This window comes from Lepisosteus oculatus, chromosome 13, assembly GCF_040954835.1.
Source record: "Lepisosteus oculatus isolate fLepOcu1 chromosome 13, fLepOcu1.hap2, whole genome shotgun sequence".
Classification (NCBI taxonomy): Eukaryota; Metazoa; Chordata; class Actinopteri; order Semionotiformes; family Lepisosteidae; genus Lepisosteus; species Lepisosteus oculatus.
In genome coordinates, this window is record NC_090708.1 from 15,846,530 (window position 1) to 15,872,157 (window position 25,628).

At 39.6% G+C, this 25,628-nt stretch overlaps 1 protein-coding gene across 1 annotated transcript; it reads right to left on the bottom strand.

The window, feature by feature from the left end:
- Positions 1–973: 973 nt before the first annotated feature.
- Positions 974–24,554, bottom strand: atp1b3a (ATPase Na+/K+ transporting subunit beta 3a). Its single transcript, XM_006637710.3, has 7 exons — positions 24,232–24,554; positions 13,595–13,723; positions 7,880–7,978; positions 7,106–7,296; positions 6,091–6,141; positions 1,990–2,076; positions 974–1,778 (listed from the first exon to the last, which is right to left on the bottom strand). The coding sequence occupies exons 1-7, from the start codon at positions 24,338–24,340 to the stop codon at positions 1,611–1,613; spliced, it is 834 nt and encodes a 277-aa protein (XP_006637773.1). The 5' UTR covers positions 24,341–24,554; the 3' UTR covers positions 974–1,610.
- Between the last annotated feature and the right edge of the window lie 1,074 nt (positions 24,555–25,628).

Here is a 25,628-nt window from a genome sequence, read left to right on the forward strand (position 1 = left end):
TAAAGAAAAAAATGTTAAACTCCTTCCCTGCTCAGCACATACTAGGGTCCACCACCTCAACAGAAGGTTTATTTTCTCACTCTGAGACAGAATTCTATTGTTCTTTGTTCAAGAATGATCATGTGTTCAGCCTCTGATTTAATTAGTATACAGGCATTTAGGCCCATTCTGTCTGCTTTGTACTGCAGTTTGTGTTGACACCAAATAACCCAGACTGTAATAACAGTGGGCAGCCCTGTGTTTGAATATAAAACGTTTTGCGGGTAGGCTAAATCTTCAGAATATTATCAAGTCAGCATGATGAATTATTCAAAGTCTATAACTTGTATTACACAGCCTCTGGTACTGTAATGTCCTGTTACATATCTCAAAAGTGATCGGTTATATTTTAATCAACATATAGGACTAATATTGCATATTAATATCATGTTATCAGACAACTGTTGTCTCACTTTTTTTCTACATGACTCATTAATTGGCAGTAGCAAAACTAATAATTCCAATAGGCACACAAAATTCCATTAGGTCTTCAATACTGGATATCATGTATTGTAGCAATAGCAATCTGCTCTAATTTACTTTGCATTCTGTAAAGAGTCATGAGCCTAATCAGCACTGTTGGCATAATGAAAATGAATGGATGAATTGGAGAAACATTATCTGATTTCTAGGCTTAGATCGATCAAGATTGGGAGGGTGAGCCCTCGGTGGCACATTCTTTCTCCTTTAATGAATTTGCTCAATAGAGGCAGTTTCTGTCTCCAGGCATACACTCCTTAGCAACAATGCATCTTACATGTATTCTTAGTCTTACCCTATAATTAAAAATAATTGTAACCATTTGGTTTTCTATTATAAATGCAAGAGTTCCAAACAGTCAGATCACCAATAATATGGTACAGGAAAAGTGGGTCCTCCAACCTCTTCGTCTTTTGAGAGTCTTAAAATAATGTTTACAACATGGACGAAAACATTTGTTTAAAATCACCTTTATTTCAAGATTCTCTTGGTCTCTTCCATACAGGTCTTAAGGAATCTGCATCAATCATGATTTTTGCAGAGGTTAAAAAAAATCACTTTAAAAGTCTGGCCGGCTTCAGTTTGAATATTGTATCTTTTTTGTGTCTTTTGATTCCTTAAAATGGTCTGGCATGGTGTGACATGACCTTTAAACCAGTGTTTAATCCATTAAATATGTACATAGAAACAGCACAAAAAAGCAACACTCACAGGGGATAAAATCCACATCACAATAAGGAAAAAAGACCACATTAATTAAATGCTTGAAATACAGCTATTTACAGGTCCCTAGTATGGCACGATGTCTTAATCTGTTCATGTTCTGTTCAGACTGCAGGAGTGAAGAGGTCAGAGGGCTTGAAGGGGTGGGGTAGGGTGGGGATCTTGACAGAGGCAGGCAGGGGCAAAGTGGGCAGCGACACATTAGGGGTTTAAAACTAAGATCTGGAAGCACACCATCATGCTACCATGAATGCCACCTAGCTCCAACCCCCTTGTACAAAGTGGTCTTGTGTCCCAAAATGGCAGGTCCAGCTGATTCAAATTAAGTGACAACACAAAGTTGGCATCGTGCGCGCCTCCTGCACCCGCTATTCGGTGACCTTCACCCTGAAGGTCACCCGGCCCAGGAATTTGTCACGTTCGTCGTCATTCCTCAGGTCTGAGCCCTCAATCTTGCACTCCACGGACAGTTCTTTATTGTAGTCGCTGCCTGTCAGGTTGAGTTTCACAGCCACCAGAGGCTGCACATAGTTTTCCTAAGGGAAAAAAACCCACAAAAATGATTCGCTCATTTAGTTTTTGGAAATACGTCACTGAAATGGACTGGTGCTCTTCATTTAACCTGGGTGCAATTCAAAATAAGTTTTTTTTCCTATTTAATTGTCGAGGGCGGCAATGTCATATCAATGCTGCACAATAAAGATCATTTTTCACTTACAGAAAAAGAATCCCTGCATGGGTACTTACATGAGCTTTCTTTCCATAATAAGGAAAGTACATTAAGTCAAATTTCCCTTCAACAGGAAAATAGTTCATTTGAAGACTGTTTTCTTTCTGCATTGAAGTAAACAAAAAAAACAATTAGTTTGCAGCACTGGTTATATTTATAAGTAGATCAGACACATCAGGAATCCTAATTTGAAGATTAATGATTGCTGTCATAGAACAAATATAGAATTATTTATACAAATCACTTTGCCTGTTGAGTGTATTAATTTACAGTGGTTAACTATATTATGTAATCTGCTCACAGAGATTCATAGCAGAAAAATCTAGGAGAAACATTTAATCAGATTTTGTTGAAATCAGGAATGTAGAGAACTAAAGCCCTACATTTTTCTCTGAGTTCTTAATCCCAATTTAAATGCTTTGACGTTAACCAAAATAAGACAATTCCTTTGAAGAACTAGTAGTGTTTGTCTCTCATTTTCATAGAATGGACAAGCAATCTGCCAAAACATTGTTTTAATTTAGACCATTATAGAGATACACCTAACACGTACTAGATGGTGGTGGTGGAAGGGAGTCCCCATTACCTGTAAAGCGCTTTGAGTGGAGTGTCCAGAAAAGCGCGATATAACTGTAAGCAATTGTTATTATTATTAGATACACAAGACTATAAACTCGCTGAAGATCAACTGTGTCTATTTGGCAACTGACAAAGTAAAGGACAATGTTACTTCTGAATGATAATTTTGAATTGGATTTGATCTTTTGACATCTTAAGAGCATCTGAATGCAGATGATGCTTCTGTATTATATTTAACAGTCATCTTAATGTAATTTCATTTACATTATCACAATGAGCCACGCAGTTATAACGTGGAAATATAACCCAAGCCACCATTCACGAGGCATTTCCATTTGTAAACATGAACTCAAGCTCCTGTCACGAGTTGTATTATGCTGGTTATACATCAGGAAAAATACAGAACTGATGCAAAGTGACATATTTATTTACTCCACTTTGGCTCAGCTGCCAGTTAAGCCAAGATGAAGTAACACAGTAAAAGGCACGTCAAAGAGCAAACAGAAACTCCACTGATCCCCCCTTAAAGAAGTCAAAGGACTTGTTTGTTTTTTATTTATATTCCTACATTCCTTCCACTTGTTTCTTAAATATGCTGGCCCCATGGCAGTAGGAGACGCTTCAGCTCAGCTGTGGGGAATAATGCAGACGAAAGCTGTACGACAGGTAGCTGTCAGAGAACAGCCGCTGGTTAGAGGCGCCAGATCCTACGGAAGAGAATCGTCACCCTCCCTACACTTTTGGAGCCGAGATTTCCGCACGCCCTGTCCTCACCATTGCCATGGCTGTCTATGCAAGAAACCCACTTGGAGCCAGCATGGAAATTCGAGGCTTGAAATGTAGGTCAGCATGGAGAGCAGAGTACAAAGCTAACCCTGTAGAGAGCAGCAGCCATTTCCATACAAAAGTGCAGTTAGAAAAAGAAACTGATGTTGATGAGTCATCCTGTTATGAACTAAATCCCCCTAGCTTTCCAGGACTGATCTCCTGTAGAAAAGACGATTCTTAATTAACTAGGCAGTATTCTTCTCCTCTAAATTAACAATGGGTTTTGGAATGAGCACAAAAGGCAAGACAACTAAGACGAAAGAAAAAAAAAATCTCTAAACACAGAGACTGCAAACAAATGCAGTTTTAGATTTTTTTTTCTGAAGAAAATGGACGAAACAGCAAGGGACATTTATTGTATACCTTCAAAATCATTGCAATTCGCAATGTGCCACAGACTTAAAAATCTATTACTAACACAAAATCTTCCCATGAAATGAATCTCTTGTATGAACATCACCTTGGAATTACACCTTGCACAACAGGAACTAATTTGTTTACTGAATTTCCCTTCAGTTCAACACCATCAGCTGGGCAACTGTATAAGTCATATAGCACAAAATATACAAAGTTGCAATTAGAAAGCTAATTAATTCATAAGAGGAGACCTTCATCACCACTGAAGTGCAGCACCCATGTGGGTGATGTTCGGCTGCCGTTATGCGCCAGCAGCCCCACTATGCAGCAGATCTGGTGAAGAAGAGAGAAATTGCCTCATCAATTAATTAAAGGTGCACTTTAGGGTGGCACGATTGTATAAGCCTACTCTTATGAACAGTGCCATGAGCTCTATAATAGCTCAGATGTTGGTTTTATGTCTTATTGAAAGGACAGCACAGGGTCTCTGGTCTCCATACTGGGACATTGGTTTAAAAATTCTGTTCTACAGGGAAGATCGCCACCTACTGGTCTCCCAACACCAATTACAGCAGCACAATGGCTCTCCTTAGAGGTCTCCCTTCCCATAACTGGCCAGGCCCAGCACTGCTATATATACACATATGATAGATATATTCTGAAATCAGCTAAGGTCAGGCTACAAGATGGTAACACCTCTGTCAATCGACTCCTCAAATTAAATTACCTAATCCAATTGCCATAATCAAATGACCTGATAACCAAAAAAAACTCATCTCAATTTGCTTTGGTTTTGAAGGTATACAATATATAAAGTATGAATGCTTGTTTAAAGCTTAAACAAAAATGCACTGCATTACACAGGGACTACGAAAGCACTGCGGAGATTGCATAGCTGGAGGAAAGTCTTTAAGGAAATCCCAGGAAAATCCAGGGGAACACATGGCACTTGCCTCATACCCACCAGTCTTACTACTGGCTAAGGCTCTATTTGCAGCGTGAAGAGAAATAAAACAACAAACACATGAAAACACACAAGACGAAAAGTAGTGTGACAAGAAATTAGAACACAAAACAATTACCTTCTAATATAAAAAAACAACATTTAAATCCATTTGAAACTTTTTTTCAAAATCTCCACATGTTGTACAGTGCATTTGCTTTGCATTAGCACGCATAAAACAAAGAGCAGGTTAAGTGTTTTTGTATGGTGAGGTTTAGCTGTCTAGTGATTCACATTTCTCTGAATATAAAGAGTTCTAACCCTGTGATTAGCAAAGCCCATACCTGATAAAGAGCAAATTCATTGGAGTCCCAGTGAAAGATTGAGTTATCTCCCAGTTTCCAATAGGAAAAGCGATAAATGAGCCACACACATTCCATTGGGTTCATATCTGGCTATTTCCCAGCCCACACTCATGGACTGACACTATCTTCCATCTGATTGACTGAAATCCAATTACAGTACCAGCAGCTTGTGCAAAGTAATGCAATGATACTCTAAATGGATTTTGCCATATTTTCTCAACAGTTCTATGATGTGTAATTTACTCAGACCACGTAATCTATTTGCTCAGGAGACAGCATATCATTTTATAATCTGTTGAAAACAAAACTGTAATGTAAAATGACTGTACATATGATATATCCAATAATTCACAATACCTTGTTCCCTGGGATTGTTTATTTACTCAAATCAATCAGGAAATAACAATCATATTTGGATATACATAAAGGTCTGCCTGGTTAGAGATTAATCATAGGCATTCGGATTGCAAAAAATGACAGTAACTTCTTTTCACATTAAATGAATACAGTGGTGCTGGTGCAGTAAAACTGTCAGCTGCTATTTTCTATTAAGTCAAACTGATCACAAAAAACAGTCCTCAGCCTCACATATGGATTACAGATCTTGAAGATACTAAATATAAAAAACATAAACCATTTTTATTGTTATATGATTTTAAAGAACATAATGTTGATCATTTCAAATGATGGGCACATTAATATTCATATCAGCAGTTCTTTTTTACGGGTTACAAGATTGCATAGTAAGATACCGATTAAACTTAATGTTTAAACAATTTTTGTTTCAAAGTCTGTAGACAATGTTTTACAAAACTTTAATCTAAAGAGGAATACAGTCAACTGGTGCTTATCTTAAGCTCCTTTGCTTAGGTATAAGTGAAAAAAGAAACTTGTGTACATTTATGGATGTACACAAGTTCCACATTAATGCCTACTGCAATTTCTTAGAATACAGTTCCAAATATTCACACGTTACTGTGCAGGAAGCCATAAATGCCTTCTTGATTAAAAAAAAATCCACGGCAAGATTTTTCAAAGTCACTTACCTTAGCAGTGCAATTTATGAAAGGACTCCCTCGTGGCTTAAGTCCAATAATCTGAAAAAGAAATTAAATCATCAATCCATCATGTTTGTGCTTTTTGTTAGTTTAAAATTAATCAGGTGCCTTCGTGGGGCTCAGCTGGTAACAGCGCTTGTATTTGGTTAAGCTTTGTGGTCAAGGGTACGAATCTGGGTCGCGTCACTGGCCAGCTGTGACCAGGACTCCCCAAACAGTAGCTCACTACATACTAGGTGCCGCCAAAGGAAGGGTTGTGATTTGTGAGTCAGGACTTTCTTGGCACTTAGCAATACAGTGCCCCCTGGGGCCTCTCAGATGCTGGCGATACAGCACGTAAGGGCCAGGCCTCTCCTTCAGGCAGGACTCAACCTCCAGTACATACAGTATCAACAGACGAGTGACTGGGAAGTGGGCAGGTCGGCACCGTCTCCCTCCACTCCCTCATTCTCCCTCTGTGTGTGGCTGCAGGCTGCAGAGTTCACAGCCACGAACCGAGCCAAAAACCACCCAACGGTAGCAAAAAGTCATTGGTGAATCCAAACTTTAAAAAACATCAGGCCCCACGAACGTTTCTCGAATACTCATAGTAAAGTGGTTTCTGGAAAGGACAAGTCTGTTCACCATGTTCATAAATGCATAAAGGTGTGTTTAAATACAGATCAGTATGCTCCTCGCTACTGACGGCTTGAAGTCCTTCTGAAAATCTCATCTGAGTTTCTTTAACTCAGAGCGATTCTCTTTTTCAGCTCCTAACAAACATCTGACAAACATCCCTGGGTTTCTTCTTTTACTTTTTAACATGTTCTCATATTGATCATTACGATGCCCATGAACGTAATGATAATGCTGGTGAACAGGTTTTCCTTTTAACCAACTTCATTTCAGTAAGTGAACTGATTTATTCTTTAGCCACTACTAGAAGACGCCTTTAAAACCGCAGCGCAGAGCAGTGTCATAGACTCACGGCTGACAGGGAACCATGGAGGGCAGTGGTACTCACTCTGTTCATTTTCACCAGTACGCAAGGTTTCCCTTCTGCATACCCAAAGGTGGTGTCTGGCAGTCCAGAGCAAAGGCCCAGGGAACTACGCTTAAACTGGCACACTTTCTTCTGAGTTTCCATGTCATCCTGGTCAAAATAAACTCCAGGTGTACAGACAACATTTTTGTCCTGTTCTGTATCATTATACTCTGGAAATTAAACAAAAGATCACACACTTTAATTAGGCAGTAAACTGTATTATGCAAATATCGGGTTGATTGCAGGTGTTTTTTTAATCTAAGGTGCCTTTTCATAATGTACGTCCAAGGACCAACATTTGTCTCCTGCATCACAAATGAATTTTGTCTTGTGTGAAAGAGAAATATCAAGTTTTTAAGAGTAATTAAGGTAATGTCTATCTTTAAGACTTAATTATTACTGATATTTGAATATGTATGATCACGTTCATAACAGGACCAGAATAAAGAAGAATGACTGTTAATTACAAACTTTTGCCTAACATCTGAGAAAAATCCTGCTGGTTGTTTCATTTGCATCTTCAAACTAAATTATTTTACACATTATTTTACACATTAGAGGTGTTAAAAAATAATGAAAGCTATGCACTTGTTTTCAAAAACCAGAAAATAGACACTAAAGAAAAATTAGTACTGTGCATAAAATACAGAATGACCGACAAAGGGCAAATGATCTTTAATTTCAATTAAAAAACAGAACCTATTCAATGTGAATTTAAAGGAGAAAAACAGAAGACTATGAATGATCACTTACGCTGTAAGAATGATTCAAGATGCTGGACATATTGGCGATAGTTTAAAGGATCTGATCTGTTAAAAAATATATCCATTTCTCTTGGCCTTATAACCAAACCTGAAAAAAAATACATAATTGTAAATGATGTATTTACACCATTTGCAAATAAATTACTCTTTTACTCAAGTTTTAAAAGGGGGAAATGCATGTGTTAAGATTTGCAATACTTATCGATCACCACCCATTTTCTGCTTATAGGAAATTACAAAGATGTATGCATCTTTACAGTCCATTTTCCTTGTCCTTATGAAAAACAAGAAAAGGCATTTTGTCATTTTCACTGTTCTATATTTAAAGGAAAAAATATTTTTACAAGACATAAAAGCTGTAGAAAAGTTAGAACAATGGTAACAAATAATAGTAAAGAATCCAGACTGATTCAAATGCACTGTGAATACACTTCACAGACACTGGTTTCAAGATGCATATTTTGTCTCTCAATGTGCTTTGATGCTTAGCCCATGGAATATATTAGCCACTTACAAATTAAAAAGGAAACAGTAAAAATAAAAAATGGGTCAGACCCACACATCTCAAAAATACTCCATTCCACAGGACACTATACAACGAACGGCATGTCTTAATCACTGAACACGCACACAGATGTGGTGCTTCAGATAAAGTTCTTTGTGTTTGTTTTCCTAGAAGTGTTTATAAATTTGTGCCTTGTCATTTTCAATTAAACCCACTTAACTGATGTTTGCAGCAGGGGCTTATACTGTAATTCATCTTTATATATATATATTGTGCAAGCAACATGTCTCTTTACCAAAACAGATTATCCATAAATTTTAAAAAGGCAACCCCTCTGGATAATTAAAGAGATGAAGGATATATCCTTAGCAATAACTTCAAGAAGACAGTCCAGTTTTTCCCACTGCAACAAATAATGTCCTAAGGAGAAACTGGAGGAACTTCTAAGTGATTTTGCAGGTAGCGGAGTATGTTTGTTTTTCTAGTTTCACCTCATGGTGCTTAAGTTAACACGTAGGTGACACCATCACTCTGAAGAGCTGTCAGATACAAAGCACTATCACTGATCCAGAGAGTCCCTGTGTTAAATGACTTCCCATAAGCCAACTCCAGTCAAAGCATGCCTGAGATTCTTTGTGATGGGACTGGCTCAAAAGCCACAGGGGAGGGCGAGGTAAAAATGACACAAAGACTTCCTGTGTAATTTCTACAGACATATCGTCAGCTACAAAGCAAAGGCTGTAGTTTTCATTTTTCAGGAAAAACATGTATTCGAAAGCCATATAGTTTAATTGCAACTACCTCACTATATAGGTGGCAAGATATTAAAGCCAGCAGCCATATCACTCTGCAACTCACAACTGGCAACCCACTGAAGCTGAGCAGGTGTGAGCCTGGTCAGTACCTGGATGGGAGACTTCCTGAGAAAAACTGTTGTTGCTGGGTTGCTGCTGGAAGAGGTGTTAGTGGGGCCAGCAGGGGATGTTCACCCAGCAGTCCATGTGGGTCCTAATGCCCCAGAACAGTGACTGGGACACTATACTGTAAAAAGGTGCTGTCCTTCGGATGAGATGTAAAACTGAGGTCCTGACTCTCTGTGGTCATTAAAGATCCCAGGACGTTTCTCGAAAAGAGTAGGGGTGTAACCCTGGCGTCCTGGCCACATTTCCCATTGGCATTTAAATCATGGCCTCCTTATATTCCCCATTTATGAATTGGCTTCATGACTCTGTTCTCCTCCCCACTGATATCTGATGTGTGGTGAGCGTTAAGGCGCACTATGGCTGCAATTGCATCATGGGGGGCTGGACATAGGTGGTGGTGGAGGGGAGTCCCCATTACCTGTAAAGAGCTTTGAGTGGAGTGTCCAGAAAAGCAAAATATAAGTGTAAGCAATTATTATTATTATTATTATAATTAATTTTTATTGTGTAAATCTTTGTGCTTTTCATCTCACATGTTCACATATTGGCTTGTGGGCCACTTCATGCACCTTTGAAGTACAGCTCCCACATGGGCCACATGCAGCTGCCTTTATGTGCCAGCAGCAGGAGTGAGCAGGAGAAACCCAGGCCCCCAGCGCTGAGAGGTAGCAATACTAACCACTGCGGCACCAAGCCACCAGGCAACATTCATGTATTTTAAATCAGATAAAAGAAAATATGTTTGAACATAAGTTACTGTACACATCTATTTAACATTCTTATTATGGCTATATACCATGTCACTGGTTCCAAATTCCCATTTGTTCTGTTTTTATTGTTTCTCAGTACCATTCCTGTGTGCTCACTGGTAGTTAGCGAAGGAAACAAATGTAAAATATTGTCATGAATTTAAAAAATTGTGGTAAAATTGATATGTCTATAGTACTTCATCTTTCATCTTTCCACATCTTTCAGATGAAAAGAAAAAAACAAAGCCCTAGTTCTTAGTACCTTTACAGAAGCAGTTCTTATAAATACACTCACTAATACTGACAGAACACTTTGCTTACAAGCATCAGATGATTTATCGCTATTTTAGTTTTTATTAAACTGCATCTTGATCTGGGTAAAACTGTTTTCTTACACGTGCTTGAACAACACAAAGACTGTATGGAATAACAGTCAAGAGCCAACAGACAAATGTACAACGTGTGGCCAGAAGTAACAGATTTAGGTCTCTCATCTTAACATTTGTAAACTAAACTGTATACGGAGTATTAAAAAAACATCACTCTAGTTTTCTTAGTAAAAACATGCCTAAATAAAGTATACAGATTCTAGAAATTGTTTTAATATTTTGGCTTCATTTTGATGAACAGATTAGATGACTGACCGTGATACAAGCGCTTACTCATCTCATTAGTGACAGAGTTAATTGGAAACAGGTGACGATGTGATTCAACCTTGCAGAAATAAAAAGAGAAAAACACAGAAAGAAAGGAACCAACATGCCCTACTTAGCATGAGAACAATGTCCCTTTTGAGGCTGGATTTTGTCACTTCAGACAAAACAGACACTTTTCTCTTTAGCGACGAATCAGGGTTTTTTGTAGACTACCCTGATGGCTATGCGATTGTGGTGCAGATGTTTGGAACTAAATGCTAATTGCTGTTTACATGCAACTAAAGTGTGGTCTGGCCAGGAGTCACTACAGAACTCCACTTCCCTGCAGGCTCAGCCTCACATGACAACATTACAACAGGACAACACATGTTTTCAGCTGCCCGTGTAACAGCAGCTTACTTGCAAGATCAAAATGAGAGGATGTGTGACACCCAGAGCTCAGAGACCAGTGAACAGGCACATGCTTGCCCAGGCCCTGTGAGAGAAACGGGACAGAAACCCACAATACAGGAACAGCAACCTGGTGTAATTACAATACAGCATCACAAATGCATCTTAATTGCTTTCATTGGTGCTACACATGCTATTAAACTGTGACTGTGACTTTCACATAAACCCCTACAGATGACAAATGTTCATCAGCATAATGATTGCCTGCTCAATATAATGTCAGTACACGTGCTACAAAATAAACTGTCATCTTCCTAACAATTTCTTTAACGATCATGTAAAATGGAAAGCTACTAATTCAAATAAGATCACTGTTGAGCAGGATTCTAAACTGATCTACTAGGAAAGTAAAAAGGAGTGTTGCACTGTAATAGACACCGATTTAAAAAGTTTTCCTTGCAAGACATGCAGGCCATTTGAGACTGCTGTTATGTCAGTGCAAGAAGCCCCACTGACATCCCTTGTGCACTTGCAGGCATATTATTATGTTGCCTACAGTTGCTTTTCTTCAAACATCTAGTCCACTCAGTCCGGGACTCATTAACATGTGTGAATCACTGCATGGCAGCAATGTCTGAATCACAGCGGAGAGCCAGGCCTGCGCCAAGCTTGTAGCATCAGATGACAGGAATTCTCAGTCTGGGAGGAACAACAGGCAAAGCTGTATTTCACGATGACTCCAAGACCAAAGCAAGTGCAAGTGCAAAAGCATGGTATATTCTCTAGCGATCAACCAACTATCTCCTCTCGACGGCAGTTCAGTTCGGAAGGGCCTTTTTTTCTTCCAATCTGTAAATTGCTAGCCCCTTTACCCTTTTTTTTTTGTTTTTCACACTGTAATGATTTCTCCCTTGCAAGTTGGAACTTGTTTCCATGGCCCCCAGAGCAAGAGACTCCCACTGCGTCGCCTTGTTAGGCCTGAAATGTGACAGAGGCCTACTGTGGGACATCACACCACTGTGGCACAATGAAAGGGTCTTCGCACGGCAAAGAGCTCTGCGCCTTTCAGCAAGGTCTGCTTGGAGCCCTGTTACGTGATACACAGAACCTGCTAATCCTGTCCTTAAAACCCCTTTTTGGCTCTCCTGTTCAAACAATATGAAACTTTACAGTGCCTACCAATACAGGTCTTTGTGACGACCAGCTCCTTAATATAGGGAAACAAAACAACTGTGGATCCATCGAATAAAGAACTGAAAGTCTTGCTAAGAAATTAAATTTACAGCTCAGTAGATGGGAATCAAAAATATCAAATGAAGAGTCAATATTCTTTAGATACGGACTGTAGGGATAGGCTTAACATGGAAAGACAGAGTTGAATGAAATGATAATTTCACTATTCAGATGGTGTTTTCTAGAAGGTGGCATGACACAGACTGAGGTGATTTATACTTAACAGCTGCAGGAACAGCTTTGAACCGACTCAATGGCCATTCATGATAAGTTACAGAAAATACTGTTTTGGTTGTCTATTATTCTAAATAAAACAGGGATGTTCCCTGTTGGCCAGCAGCTATATCACCCTGCAGCTCTCAACTGGCTACCCACTGAAGCTAAGCAGGGTTGAGCCTGGCCAGTACCTGCATGGGTGACCTCCTGGAAAGCTATGGTTGCTGCTGGAAGTGGTGTTAGTGGGACCAGCGGGGGTCCTAATGCCCCGGTATAGTGGCGGGGACACAATACTGTAGTGGGCACTGCCTTTCGGATGAGACGTTAAACCGCGGTCCTGACTCTCAGTGGTCATTAAAGATCCCCGGGCATTTCTCGATAAGAGCAGGGAGTTATCCCGGTGTCCGAGCCAAATTTCCTCCCCAGCCTTTACCGTAGCCTCCAAATTGTCCCCATGTATGATTGGCTTGCACTTGCCCTGCGATGCCCTGCCTTGCGCTCGTTGCTTGCTGGGTAGGCTCTGGATTCCCGCGACACCGTGGGGTATAAAGCAGTTTGGCAAATGACATGACATGACATGTTCCCTGTTTGCATATGGTGATCTTGCTAGATGATGCCTAATAGAGGTATCTCTTGTAGCAGCCAAAACATTTAATTGAAAGTTCTGATTGCAGCTAAAAGTACTCAGCTCTGCAATGGTCAATACATCACTATGTGCAAAAAAAGGTTAATTTTACAGGTTTGTTTTATTGGACACAATTCAGCTTAAAACACCTTCTAAATCAATTAACAGCTGTTACCTGTAAGGTTGCGTCACACAAGAACCTGACAATAAAATCCAAATGAAAATACAAACCTTCCCCCAAATCAATCATTTTTCATTTCTACCCACTATTCATGTTCTATTGGTTAAATTCGAACTGCCCTGAAAAGGTAAATAATCACTTTCTGCAGCTTTAGTGAAGAGGTCATTAAAAACATCTGCATTCATTCCAGCATGGTCTGTGTCATGTACAGTGCAAGAGACATTACCTGGATTAGAGACTCTGTCGCGGTACTTTGGAGTGTAGTCATCCAATGTCTGAAGCATAACCCACATAGTGAGTGTGAACAGCCCGGCTAGGAAACCATAGAAGACTAGATAGAAGAGAAGGATCAGCGCTGGGGAAGAGAAAGAGAGAATAAATTACTTTGAGTCCCGCCCATGATGAAAAGGACACGCTTGAAAATAACAAATGTTATCTGATTACATGTACAATCATCATTTGTCTCCCTTTTAATTCCTGCCCTGTTTCTAAATGTCATCACAAGCCACAGTACAAAGGAATGTGATGTACTCCACAAGCACTCTCTCCCAGTTGTGGTAATATTCAATTATACAGTACAGATTAAATAAAAAATGCAATGTTCCTTATGCTGTGTTTTTTTGGGGGGGTTGTCCGTGCAGGCTTTTATTAAATGCATTGGATGCATAAAAAGCTATACAAGTAAATTCATGACAGTGTTTTCAAACCTGCATCATGTTTTTTTTTTCTTAGTTTTGCTACGGTTTCCTTTGGCTTAACTACTTTTTATTACCCCTGCCCATGGGAATCCCAATCTACCGTATATGACAGTAAATGTGTCTAAAGAATGTCTACAATGGTATACCGCGGTTCACTCATTGTCAGAAGGTCCAAGGACATTCAAGGCATACCAAAACCATGGTGCAGCATAGCAGAAACATACATACTGTATTGTGAGGAAAACATTTAAAAGGTGAATACCCTGTATTACTCCAAGTTGAGTAGATCTGGTTAGGAAAGAATTAATCCCAGATAAAGAATTTGAAAACGCGGCCAACTGAGTAAAAGGTGTACCGTATCAGCCTTATCCTGATCTAAACCTGACAGCTGGGATCCTCCCTGTTTAAACCTGTGCTCCTTTTCAGCAGGGGTGTGAGGCAGCCAGAGAGGCCGGTGAGAGACTGCACGCCAGGGCTCGGTGACAGAGCCTGTCTCGGAGAGAGAGGAACCATGAGTGTAACACAATAACCCAGATGAACGAGTCTCTATCCGACGTCGTGCTGTGAAGCCACCAGGGTCCTGCCAGGTGAAGACATGTGCTTTGTAAAATAGACAAATTCTGTGATAAGAATAAAAAGAGAGCTGTTGCACTGTAATGCATTTTCTGGCCACAAGCTTGATCATCTTAACTTCTTTACCAGACTGTAACATACACATAGTAGTAATGTTTATTTACTTCCTTCACAGTATTTGCCACAAACAAATAAAGCCTTAATAGACCCTCTTTTTTGCTCATTCAGTGACAAATCCGGACACCTCAATGTTTTAACACGCCGCCACCTTAGATTTGCTCTATCATAGCTTCTATCATAACTTGCCTACTGGGCAGCGTGAAATTCACATCAGAGGCGATTCAGAATGCAAAGAAGGTCTCGGTATTAGAATTTGGAGAATTTGTATCTGGACATTCAAAAGAATGTAAAACAAGGGCAAAGAGGAAAATATATATTCTATCATATGTCTAAGCAATTCACACAGAGAGGCATATAACACTTTGGGTTTTAATCAGCAGCATAATTCTGTGTGAAGCTCACTCTTCTAACAGCATTTTAGAAGTCTCTCACAATTAGAAGGGACAGAATGAGAACAATCTTTCGTCTACACAAGACTGTGTTGTACTTGAATGTAAATCTCTGCAGGTGTTCATTCTAGCATATAATCCAATACGAGCTCATATGCACAGGAGTGTCATTGCAGAAACCAGAGGCCTGCCTCGGAGCTACAACAAGAGAACAAGTTCACATCGCGGGGATGGGTGACATGCGATGAATGTGTGTAGGTGGTAGTAAACATATAGTATTCCTTGGTTCCCTCCTCCTCAAAAAAGCCTACAAAAATCACAAAGAGGGCTTTAGCACCTATTAGATTACCATTTCTTCTAACTAGGAGTTCATGTAGATACTGTTTCCATTGTAAAGAAAAGTTAGGCGGTACCACGACCTTGAAAAATCCGAGATGTTCCAAATGAAAAGCATCCAGTATTTCATTCGGCATTTAGATGTAGAGGTTGGCCAAGTTCAGTAACCAAAGTTCACAAAAAAAAAACAGTTTTCTCACACAACGGACAGTCTCCACACATGTACAGCAGGATGCTTTTAAAGCTATTCTATTTAAACAACTGTATCAGGAAATCTGTGCATGATGGAAACGATACCAGGGGTAAGACTGCACATACCAAAGGTTTCAGAAAAACCACCAAGGCCATGAATGGCAGCCACAAGCAGTACAAATCAACAGTTTGTACTGTTATTATCCAGTGCAGCTTGTTCCCTATGTTCCTGTTCGTGCACACACCCAAATTCATCGTCCCATGGAGTGTGCATGGCACAGCCGTCACAAAACTGTGACACGAACAGACCCGCCAGCTTTGCATGCAACCAGAATTTACATCTACATTTTTTATCCATTTTTATTAAAGTCATCTTTATTAAACTCACCAGTCACTCCTGTCCCCTGGCTGTTTTGTTACTGTATATCTCTGTAATGAAGAGAATATCTGAGAATGGAAAAGAATTCCTGTGAAAGGCAAAGGGGAGATAGGCAATGACACATCCACACCCTCTAGATACACACAGCCAACACGACCATCCAACTCGCTTTAACCAAGATGACAATATGAGATTTTGGCTGGCAGAACCAAAACATGGTTGTGTGTCACATTCCAAATGCTTTTTGTGCAACCATTTACATGTAATGGATTATTTAAAAAACAACAAAAACATTCCAATGACATGCTCTCAGGAATGCCTTTGTAGGAAGGCAACCATGCAAGCACAATATTATGACAAGTCCTTCAGCTTGAAAAGCTAAGTCACATCTAGTGACACGTATGCAGCCGTCTCAGAAATGGTATTAATACTGAAAACATACATTCTCATTTGTCAGCTCTTCAACCATTTCAAAATACTGTCCTTTATATAATCTTGGGATCTATCCTGTGTGTTTGAATATCACATTTCTTCCACCATGGTGATATCTACACACTAAACAGATTGAAAAATATCGCAGCACAGCATATTTTCAGAAGAAGTAAGCAATGAACTTCATTTAGGGTGGCATGATAAAATGATGAAGCTCTTTGGTCCTGAAGTCAATTCTTGCCTGGAGTGCTTTCTGGTAGGAGTTTCTCCAGGTGCTCACGTTTACTCCCCAGATGTGCTAGCAAGGTGAAATGGTGTTTCTATATTGTCCACGTGTGATTGTTTGTACAAGTGCCCTGCAATGGACTGTCCAGTCCAGGGTGCTGTCCTGTCTTATGCCTAAACTTTTGGGATAGACTCCAAATGACCCTCACCAGGAATAAACAGCCATCTGATAATGGATGGATGGAAACTTCTTTTAGTCCACTGCTATTACGATCAGCCTTCTCCGTGTTACCAAGGAAAGACACTTGAAGAACAAGGATAATATTATCTAGAGGAAACACTTTGTTCTCACGTGACAGCCATGAAGTGTTGGCCTTTTCAGAGAAAGAGAGTTTAATTATAGATGCGTTTTTCATTTCTTACAGTCTCCACGGTAAACCGTGGCTATAAATAGCAAGTGTGGGAGGACAGTTTTGTTACAGCACAAAGAATGCCTAGAGAGGCTTTTTTTCCCCCTGTAGGATTAGAAAGCTATAGATTTTTCCGCAGTGGGAGATGTGAGTCTGAACAGCCTGCTGTTCCATTGATTTCCGGAAAGGTGAACAGAGGAATGGTGGAATGTACAATTTTCATACCAGTCTTACTCATTATTAGATCCTGGACTTCTATCCTTCTTTCCGTGCAATTCATTTTTTCATGAAACATTTAGGCGTGGGCTATTCTCAGGCAAGCTGTCGTGAGTTACACAATGCAGCCAGAACTCAAGCACGTTTGCAAATGCTACGTTGTGTAAAAGTCATGCTTTACCTCTTAGCAACTGCTTATTAGATAAATCAAAACACGAGGTATCTTTCTAGCACACCTGACACATATCAACACACATTAACAATACACTATGAATCTCCCTGGTCAATTTTAAATATCAAGCAAGCATATTGCTATATATTCTTTTGAAAAGGCTTTTTTGGTTTAAAACACTCATTAACAACTCAGCAAACAAACCTTCACCAATGAAACCTGTCAGTACAGTCTATCCTTTGTAGCCTCAAGTCCTAACCTAGGTACCACTTTGCCATTCACCTGAAGTCCCGAGTGATTCTGGCAGATGGCCCTGCAAGTCAGAAGACCCCTCTACAGTAGCTGTGTGTTCACTGAAAACTAGGAGGACCCGGTGAGACCTCTATTAGATGGCCTCATGTGAGGAATCCCAGCCACATTTGTCAACTGATGTCATCGCAGACTGAGCTCAAGCCACATGTGTGACCAGTTTTACTGGATGAGCCCTTCTGGAGCCCCAGGAATTCTTGGACACAGTGACTCCTTTATTTGTAGAAAAAACTCTAATGTGAGGCTTTTCACGTCACGTGATGTGAGAGGGACTGGGTTTTGTGGAGCACATCTCGCTCAGCTCTGGTGGGAGTAGGGTTGGGATCTCGCGCCGAAACAGCGACCCCTGTGGCTTGCCAGGGGCTAGCAGTTAGCAAGGGATGTGCCTGTCCTCCAGGCAGGCCTGAGCCTCCTGCATGTGGCTGTGGAGCCCCTAGTGTGTGAAATGATGAAACGATGGGCTAGAGAAGCCTGTCTGTACTTCCTCATTTCCTTCGTGCAATACAGCAGCACTTGCCATGAGCCTGCAAGTGATCAAATCATTATGAATTCCAAACTGGACAGAGTGCAAAATATATAACCTGTCTCTATCCTCTCAGAAAACCTGAAACATGGAAAAATCTTCAACCTCAGGGGAAAGGGCTCTGGGCCTGAAGATTTATCAATCTACAGCCACTGCAGGAACTGTTCAAAGTTGCTTATACTAAACTGAATTTATTTCTGTGTTTGAATATATCTGTGAATGAAGTCGTTACACCAAGCAAGTTATATATTAGTGAGGAAAAATATTTTTCCATCTTCCATCTATTTTCTAACCACTTTCTCTAATTCATGGCCCTGGGAGCCTGAGCCTACCCCAGCAAGCTACAGGAGCAAGGCAGGGTACACCCTGGACTGGAAGCCAGTCTATCGCAGGGCAGACACACTCACAGCAGGGCCATTTTTCCCAGAATCCTTTAAAAATCTAAATATAAAAAATATAAAAAACTATTTCATAAATATCTATGTATTACCTCTTATATGTGATGCTGTCACCAACAAAAAAACATAACAATGCCTTCTAATCATCTGCAACTCACAGGAGATGGAGTCTGTGGCTTTGATATTTAAGATTAAAGGGTTTATTCCTAAGATTCAAGTTTTTATGTTGAAATTCTAAAACAAAATTCATTTTCTTCAGAAAATAGCATCAAGACCATATTCACAAAAACACACTTTTTTCAGCTACCTAACAAGACAATACACACATGGGTTTTATAGTCACAAAATGCTCACAGGAGCCTGAGATAAGTTCAATTTAAAATCAAATGTTTTTCTACAGTACCAGACACTAATTGGATGAAGATCAAAGTTAAAAATATCAGAGACTGAAGTAAACAGTATTAGATGATGAACAGCAAGCTGGGTGGAATTCATTTTCAGACATTACAGAAGTAGGCCTTAACTGCTTGTGCACTACCCAGCTGTTCATTCTACCTGGAAATTTCATTGGCTGCAATACTACTGCCTAAATTAGACACTGATGTTGTAATCTGCTATCTGTGGATTCATAATACTATACCATGCTTCAGAATACTTCAGATTCGCATTTGTATTGGAAAATACATAACTGAATATGAAAAGGGGAATCCTTGTGTGTTTTTTTAAATCATTTAATCATTCTGCTCACTTACAGTATAAAAAAGCAATGGTTTTGTCTATCCTGTTTTGGAAAAGCATTTTGCCTGGGTTTTAAGATAAAGGAATGCCTTATCTCCAGTTACAAGTCAGTATGTACAGTTGTCCCTGTCTCTTAAGCCAAGACTTCACTTTACTGCATGCAAATGTACTATATTTGACTTCTACTGTACGTTAACTACATTACCCACTTTTGCTAAAAGCATTCAGGCAGTAAGAGATGTGTGAAAATAAAACTAAAATAACTGGATAAACTATCAAGCAAAATCCTAAAATGGAGGGCTGGTAAAAATATTAAGGCTTGATAAAATCCCAGTCCACATTAGAACAAGAAGAATAATGTGTAAAGAAACAGACCTTTCTGCTCTTAAAGCTTTCTGTTTAACAAGTCATAATACAGTGCTTCACAGAAAGGTTAGGAAATGTTATTATAATGTTCTATAAGACCTATTTCATATTAACAGAGAATATAATGATCACTAACACCAGCTGCGAATCTAGTAAAGTATAATGTATCATACCGTTTTATTTGCTAAAAGTGTGGTATCTTGCATTGCTTGTGTTACTGTCTAACTTATGGCATTATACCAATTTCTCTTTATAGTACAATGTCCATGCTGAAAATCATTCAGTTCAGAAATTATTTTTGACTGTACGGTGATCATAATGAAATACGTCAATTATCCCTAAAAAAAAAGCAAAAACTGAGCATTCAACTAAATGCAGTTTGGCCTTCAACATATCTCATAACTGTACTAAGGGCAACGCATGTGAGTGCTACAGAGTACATTTCACACCTGTGCACTGGCCAAAGTATTAGAAATGCCCACAGAATGTTTTTCCTTCGGAATATCGTGAAGAGGTTGTGGTGTGCGGCCTACAAGGTTCTGAAATATCTGTAGCCTGATAACTTACTTGAGAGGCCAAGAATGTGAAGGAATAATTGTCCTACAATTCCTACATGTCTTACATTACACAGTAGTGTAGTCTTAAGTAGTATTAAGAAAACAAGAAAGGTTACAAGCGAGAGGAGGCCATTGGGCCCATCTAGCCTGTTATCTGGCCATCTGGGAGTTAGTAGCTGATTTATGCGTGGACGTCATGTAGTCATTTCTTGAATGATGGCTGAGTGTCTTGTTCCATAACCCCATGACCCTTTCTGTACAGTCATGCCTCCTGCTCTCCATCTTCAATGAAATAGTAAGATACTGTATAAGGAAAACCTACTTCACCACTTTCAGTAGGACAGAGGGGTGGGATAGTTCAGGTTAGGAAAGGAGATTATTGTCTCATGTGACCCATAAACTGCCTTCCAAACAAGATAATTTATTAAATTGACTGGTGTTCTTAATGTTTTAGCACTGGAATGTAAATGACACAACCTTAAATTTAACCTCTAAAAAAATAGAGTTGTCATTCATGAATCTGGACACTTGCTAGCTTGTGTTGTTTTAGAAAGAGGTGGTCTTCAGTCACATAAACACATACGTATAGCTTAAAGAACACCGAGTTGGAGCTTAGAATACACCTTTAAAACACTTTTGCTGTTATAGTTAACTGCCTTTCATAAACAGTCTTAGCACTAAACACTGCAAAGAACAATAAGAAGTACAACATTTCTAATATGTTCTATAGAAATTATGTAGAAACTGTATTTTTGATTTGTAAAAGGCTAAATTTACAGTTCTATAAACTTCCTATCTAAATATAAGTCTTCCTTTTGTTTCCATTTACATCTTTTCAGCACTTCTTCCCTTTATGTAAATTTGTCATTTCAATGGTATGATTCTGATATGTTTCAATGCTCATATTACCTAATTTGGGTCACACCCTCAGCATTTGAAACCCCAAGGTACAACACCATCATAGAAGACAGACTTGGTCTTTCTAAAGTTTTACAGCAGACAATTCAAATGTAAGATTCTGATTCTCTTCTTAGCAAAATATCATCCTAATTTCTACAGTACTTCAATGTCTATTAAGCGGAACTAAGAAAAAAAGACCATCATTTTGCATTGATAATGCCACATAACTGGGTTATTGTGTTGTGTGAAAGAAGTGCATCATTGACACATGACTGCACCTATTTGGAGTTACTGCTCTTTTCAGTCATGTAATACCCTGTGGTAAATCCCATGCCTGGTATAATACTCCCTGTTTATGAAATCCTCCATGTGCAATTTACTTTGATTTGATGCCAGTTCATGAAGCTACACAATTTGAATATTTTTCAAGACATATACTGTATGTGTTTTATACATGTCAAAACAATACAAGATGGTTGTCGTCGATAACAATCATGGCTTAAATTGTCCTAGGCAAACACTGTTAACTATTTATATCTTTTGGTTTCATCTATCTCCTTTCTGGTTTTCCCATTCTTTTGCTTAGGGTCTTGCCCTTGTACGTTACTTGTTTCAAGAAAGGCATCTAAATGTCATGAAAAAATACTAGAATATACTGCTACTGTACTTGTTCCCCTGTGTCAAACCTGGTAGCAGTAGTCTGGTCTGACTGCCTCTTCATTTTTTGAGCTTATCCTTGGTGAAGAATGTATCCACACTGACATGAGATGTTTCTCCTTCGTTTGGGGGTAACCATCTTTACGCAGATAGCATTACATCTGAGCCATGTGCTAAAGGCAGTTGTTACAATTCCTCTCTTCCTTTCCAAACCAAATCTTAAGACAAGAATATTCACAATGTGTACTATGTAAGAACCACAGCATACCTCTTAACAAGCACTGTGGTACCAGCCCCATTGAGAATTCTGCAGGGGGAAAGGGAAGTGGTCTTGAAATAATGAGGATCTCACTTTTAAAGAAAATCTATTTGAACAGATAATAGCTGCTTAGAATAGTGGTCACAGGTTCAAACCTTGTTGCTATGTACTTTTGCAAGGTACTTCACTCAAAGACTACTCGAGAAAATGCCCTGCTGCAAAAAGGGTCTCAGAGTCGCCATTATAAGTAGGATTGTCAAGTTATCAGTTGACGGAGTAAAATAAAGAAATACAAAACACATCTAACCGCAATGGGACGTCAATTCAGACTAACTCACAGGAAATGTAACCCAGAATTCGAAACATATACAGTATCTTATCTGCATCAATCTTTATTTTACAACGTCGCACTGCAATGGCCTTAGCATGTTAACATCGGAATGATTTCTGCCCATTCCTTTCCTAATAAAGCAAAGAGCTCACTTGGAATAATTAAACAACGATGCTATCAGAAACCTCAACAGTAACCGTGAGGTGCCACAAAATATGGTTTCAGCTTTGCTGATCGCTCGTCGCTAATTGCACTGAATGTAGTTGGAATCCCAAGGCGATCGGAGAAGTGGAAATTTCCTCTGCAAACAGTGGGATCCAGAGATCTCATTTAAATTTCAAATGGATATGGAGCCCACGTCACAGCTGTGGCTTCAGACTGACAGCAGAAGGAGGCTGGCAAACGCAAAAGCAAGTCTTTCCGAACGGTCACGATATCTCAAGACAAGCTTTGAGAGCGCCCCAGCAGCAGGCATTGCTAAGGAATTCCTGTGACTAGTGTAGAACCTTTGATCAAGTAGAAGTAGTTCGGTTCTTCAAGAAAAAATAAATACCGTTCTTTGGAATCTGGATATCTACAAGGAAATCTATCAAGGAAAAGAAGACAATATTCAGAGTTTACGGTGTTTATTTTTGTAAATGGCAAAACAGCCACTGAATTCGATACCTATAAAACTGATTAAGGATTGCGTTTAACATATTTCAATCACCCTTTCCTTGATAACAGCCGATTCACAAGACAAATCGATAAAAAAATGACTATTTCACTACTGCGTTGTACTGTACTGTATTCCACGTATTTGCTTTGCATTATTTTAAAATAAAAGCCACTGACGAATAGAAATCTTTTCAACTTATAACTGATGAAAGGACCGACTGTCGTTCTTTTACGAGGTGGGGGGGAAAAGAAATCTACCTCGACGGTTTTCCTTGGCCTGGTAGTCACTATTCGATTAATGTCTCATCAACACATTTATAATGGTAACAACTGTGTTAATTCTCAACACCGAGGCTGATTAGTAATCTTTTTGTAAGAACGTGACTACTCACAGGTGTTTTCAATACCATTTAAGAATGAAGAGTGGTGCCTTTATAAAATCATAGCCTACAGTACATTTTGAACTTCACGGCGGCACAATAATGTCTTTCCTGTTCAATAAACGCTATCGAACCAGGCATTCCACCCAGCTTTCCTGATCTGGATACAAATTAAGACAGGATAGGTACGACAGAAGGAATGTGAAACGTTAACATCGTTCCCTAGAGACATTAATTGTTTTAATGATCATATTACTTAAAAAACTAAGAACTGCAATGAACAGCATCTATTGCTAGAATAGCTATAGCTGTCTCTGCTGCCAGAGACGGCTATTTTACCCAAGGGGGGGAAATGAAAACGTAATTTCTATGCATCTCTAGGGGACCGAAAGGGGGCAAAATACGTATTTATTACCGCATATATTTGCAAAATTGCAAGCTAAATACGTAGCACGGTTCAATTTTTAAGTATCGTCCTATGTATGTACCCGTCTCAGAAATGAATGAATGACGAAAACGGGAAAAAAGAGCGAAGAATTTCGAGGCGACAGTTAAGAAAGGCAGGAATACAGGATTTATTTCGCTTTTATGCACAAGCATCATCGTTTCCCGTTATTCTTTAGCTTCCCCAAAGTCTGGTCCTTACCCCAGCTGCTGGCGGTGCGACCCATAAACTCTCCACTCCGCGGATTGTAGATAAAATCCTTCCAGGTGGACTGGTTCTGTTCTGCGGGCTTCTCCTCCTTGTTCGACATGGCTGGGCTCGGTTTTACAAAGGGAACGCTGTCAATGAAGTGTAGCGAAATAAAGCGTGTATGTGTGATTACGAATGATGGGGGGCGCCTGTGTAGTGGGGATGTTTTATAATAAGATTCTCTGACGTTTTTTAACAGGCGCAGCTCCGCTGTTGTCCCCAAGTCCACAGCCTCACCGCAGCAGCGAACCAAGTCAGAGCTGGGCTGCTTTGAGGGAGGGAGTTGGAGGAAAGGCAGCGCAAGCGCAGTGCTACCGCTCTCCACAAATTCCAGGACAAATTTGATCGGTAAATGTATGAAGCCAGAATCGGTTTCCGTAACTCAGCCGCGATTCCCCCCTCCTCTCAGTTTCTGAAACATGATTTTGAAATAGCACAAGGTAAAGTGGAGGCACGACCGAAATCCAGTCTTAACATTGTATGGACCCGAAAAACTGCAATAGACAACGATTAAATACACTTCGTTGAATGCAGAGTCAACCAGAAGGGCATGCACTATGTATCTTTTTACATTGTGTCCCCATATTTTATTGTATTGTTCAAATAAAGTAATGTCGACTTTGCAGGTTGTTTCTCATTTTTTTCCTCGTTTTCATTGCGTGAGAGAAATATTTATTATTAATAATAACATCGTAAACTGGTAGCAGAACTGTAGTCGTGTGCGTTCAGACAGATGAAAACTGTTCTCTCAAGATACGCAATTGTTGGTTATACCCCCAAATCGGCGTTTGACCGTACAGTGCGTGTTTCTGGAGATAAAGAGGCTTGTGACGTTAGACACGACATACTGTACCTTCTAACAAGATGACCCCGCTTTGTCTCTTGATTATTTATTTTTGGATTCCAAAAACACAACATACCAGGTTATATACAAGTTTAACGGCCTAGCGTTTTGGGGCTGTATTTATAAGATTATTAAGTAGGGATTTTGAGTCAACATGTTTCTACAGTAAGCATTTCTGTGCTCTTAATACACAGATCATACGAACACCCCGTGATGAGTTACAATTATCGCTGTTCTGTAAAATAGTAGCAGAAGACCGCATGTCCATCTAAGGGAGAAGATGGGAATTGAAAGGTCGTTGTAAAGACTTGGTAGCTTTATGTCCTTTGGCGCTTTCTGAAGTCACATGTAGAGAAATCCGAGACGCTACACTTGGGGCTTGAACCACTTGTACTGTACAAGAGCAGCTTCTACAGGATCTTCCCCTTTCATTCAGGAGAGAAATTCCAGGCTTAGCTACAGTGTACATATCTTGTCTGAAAGAATTACAAGGAGCATTTTGTTG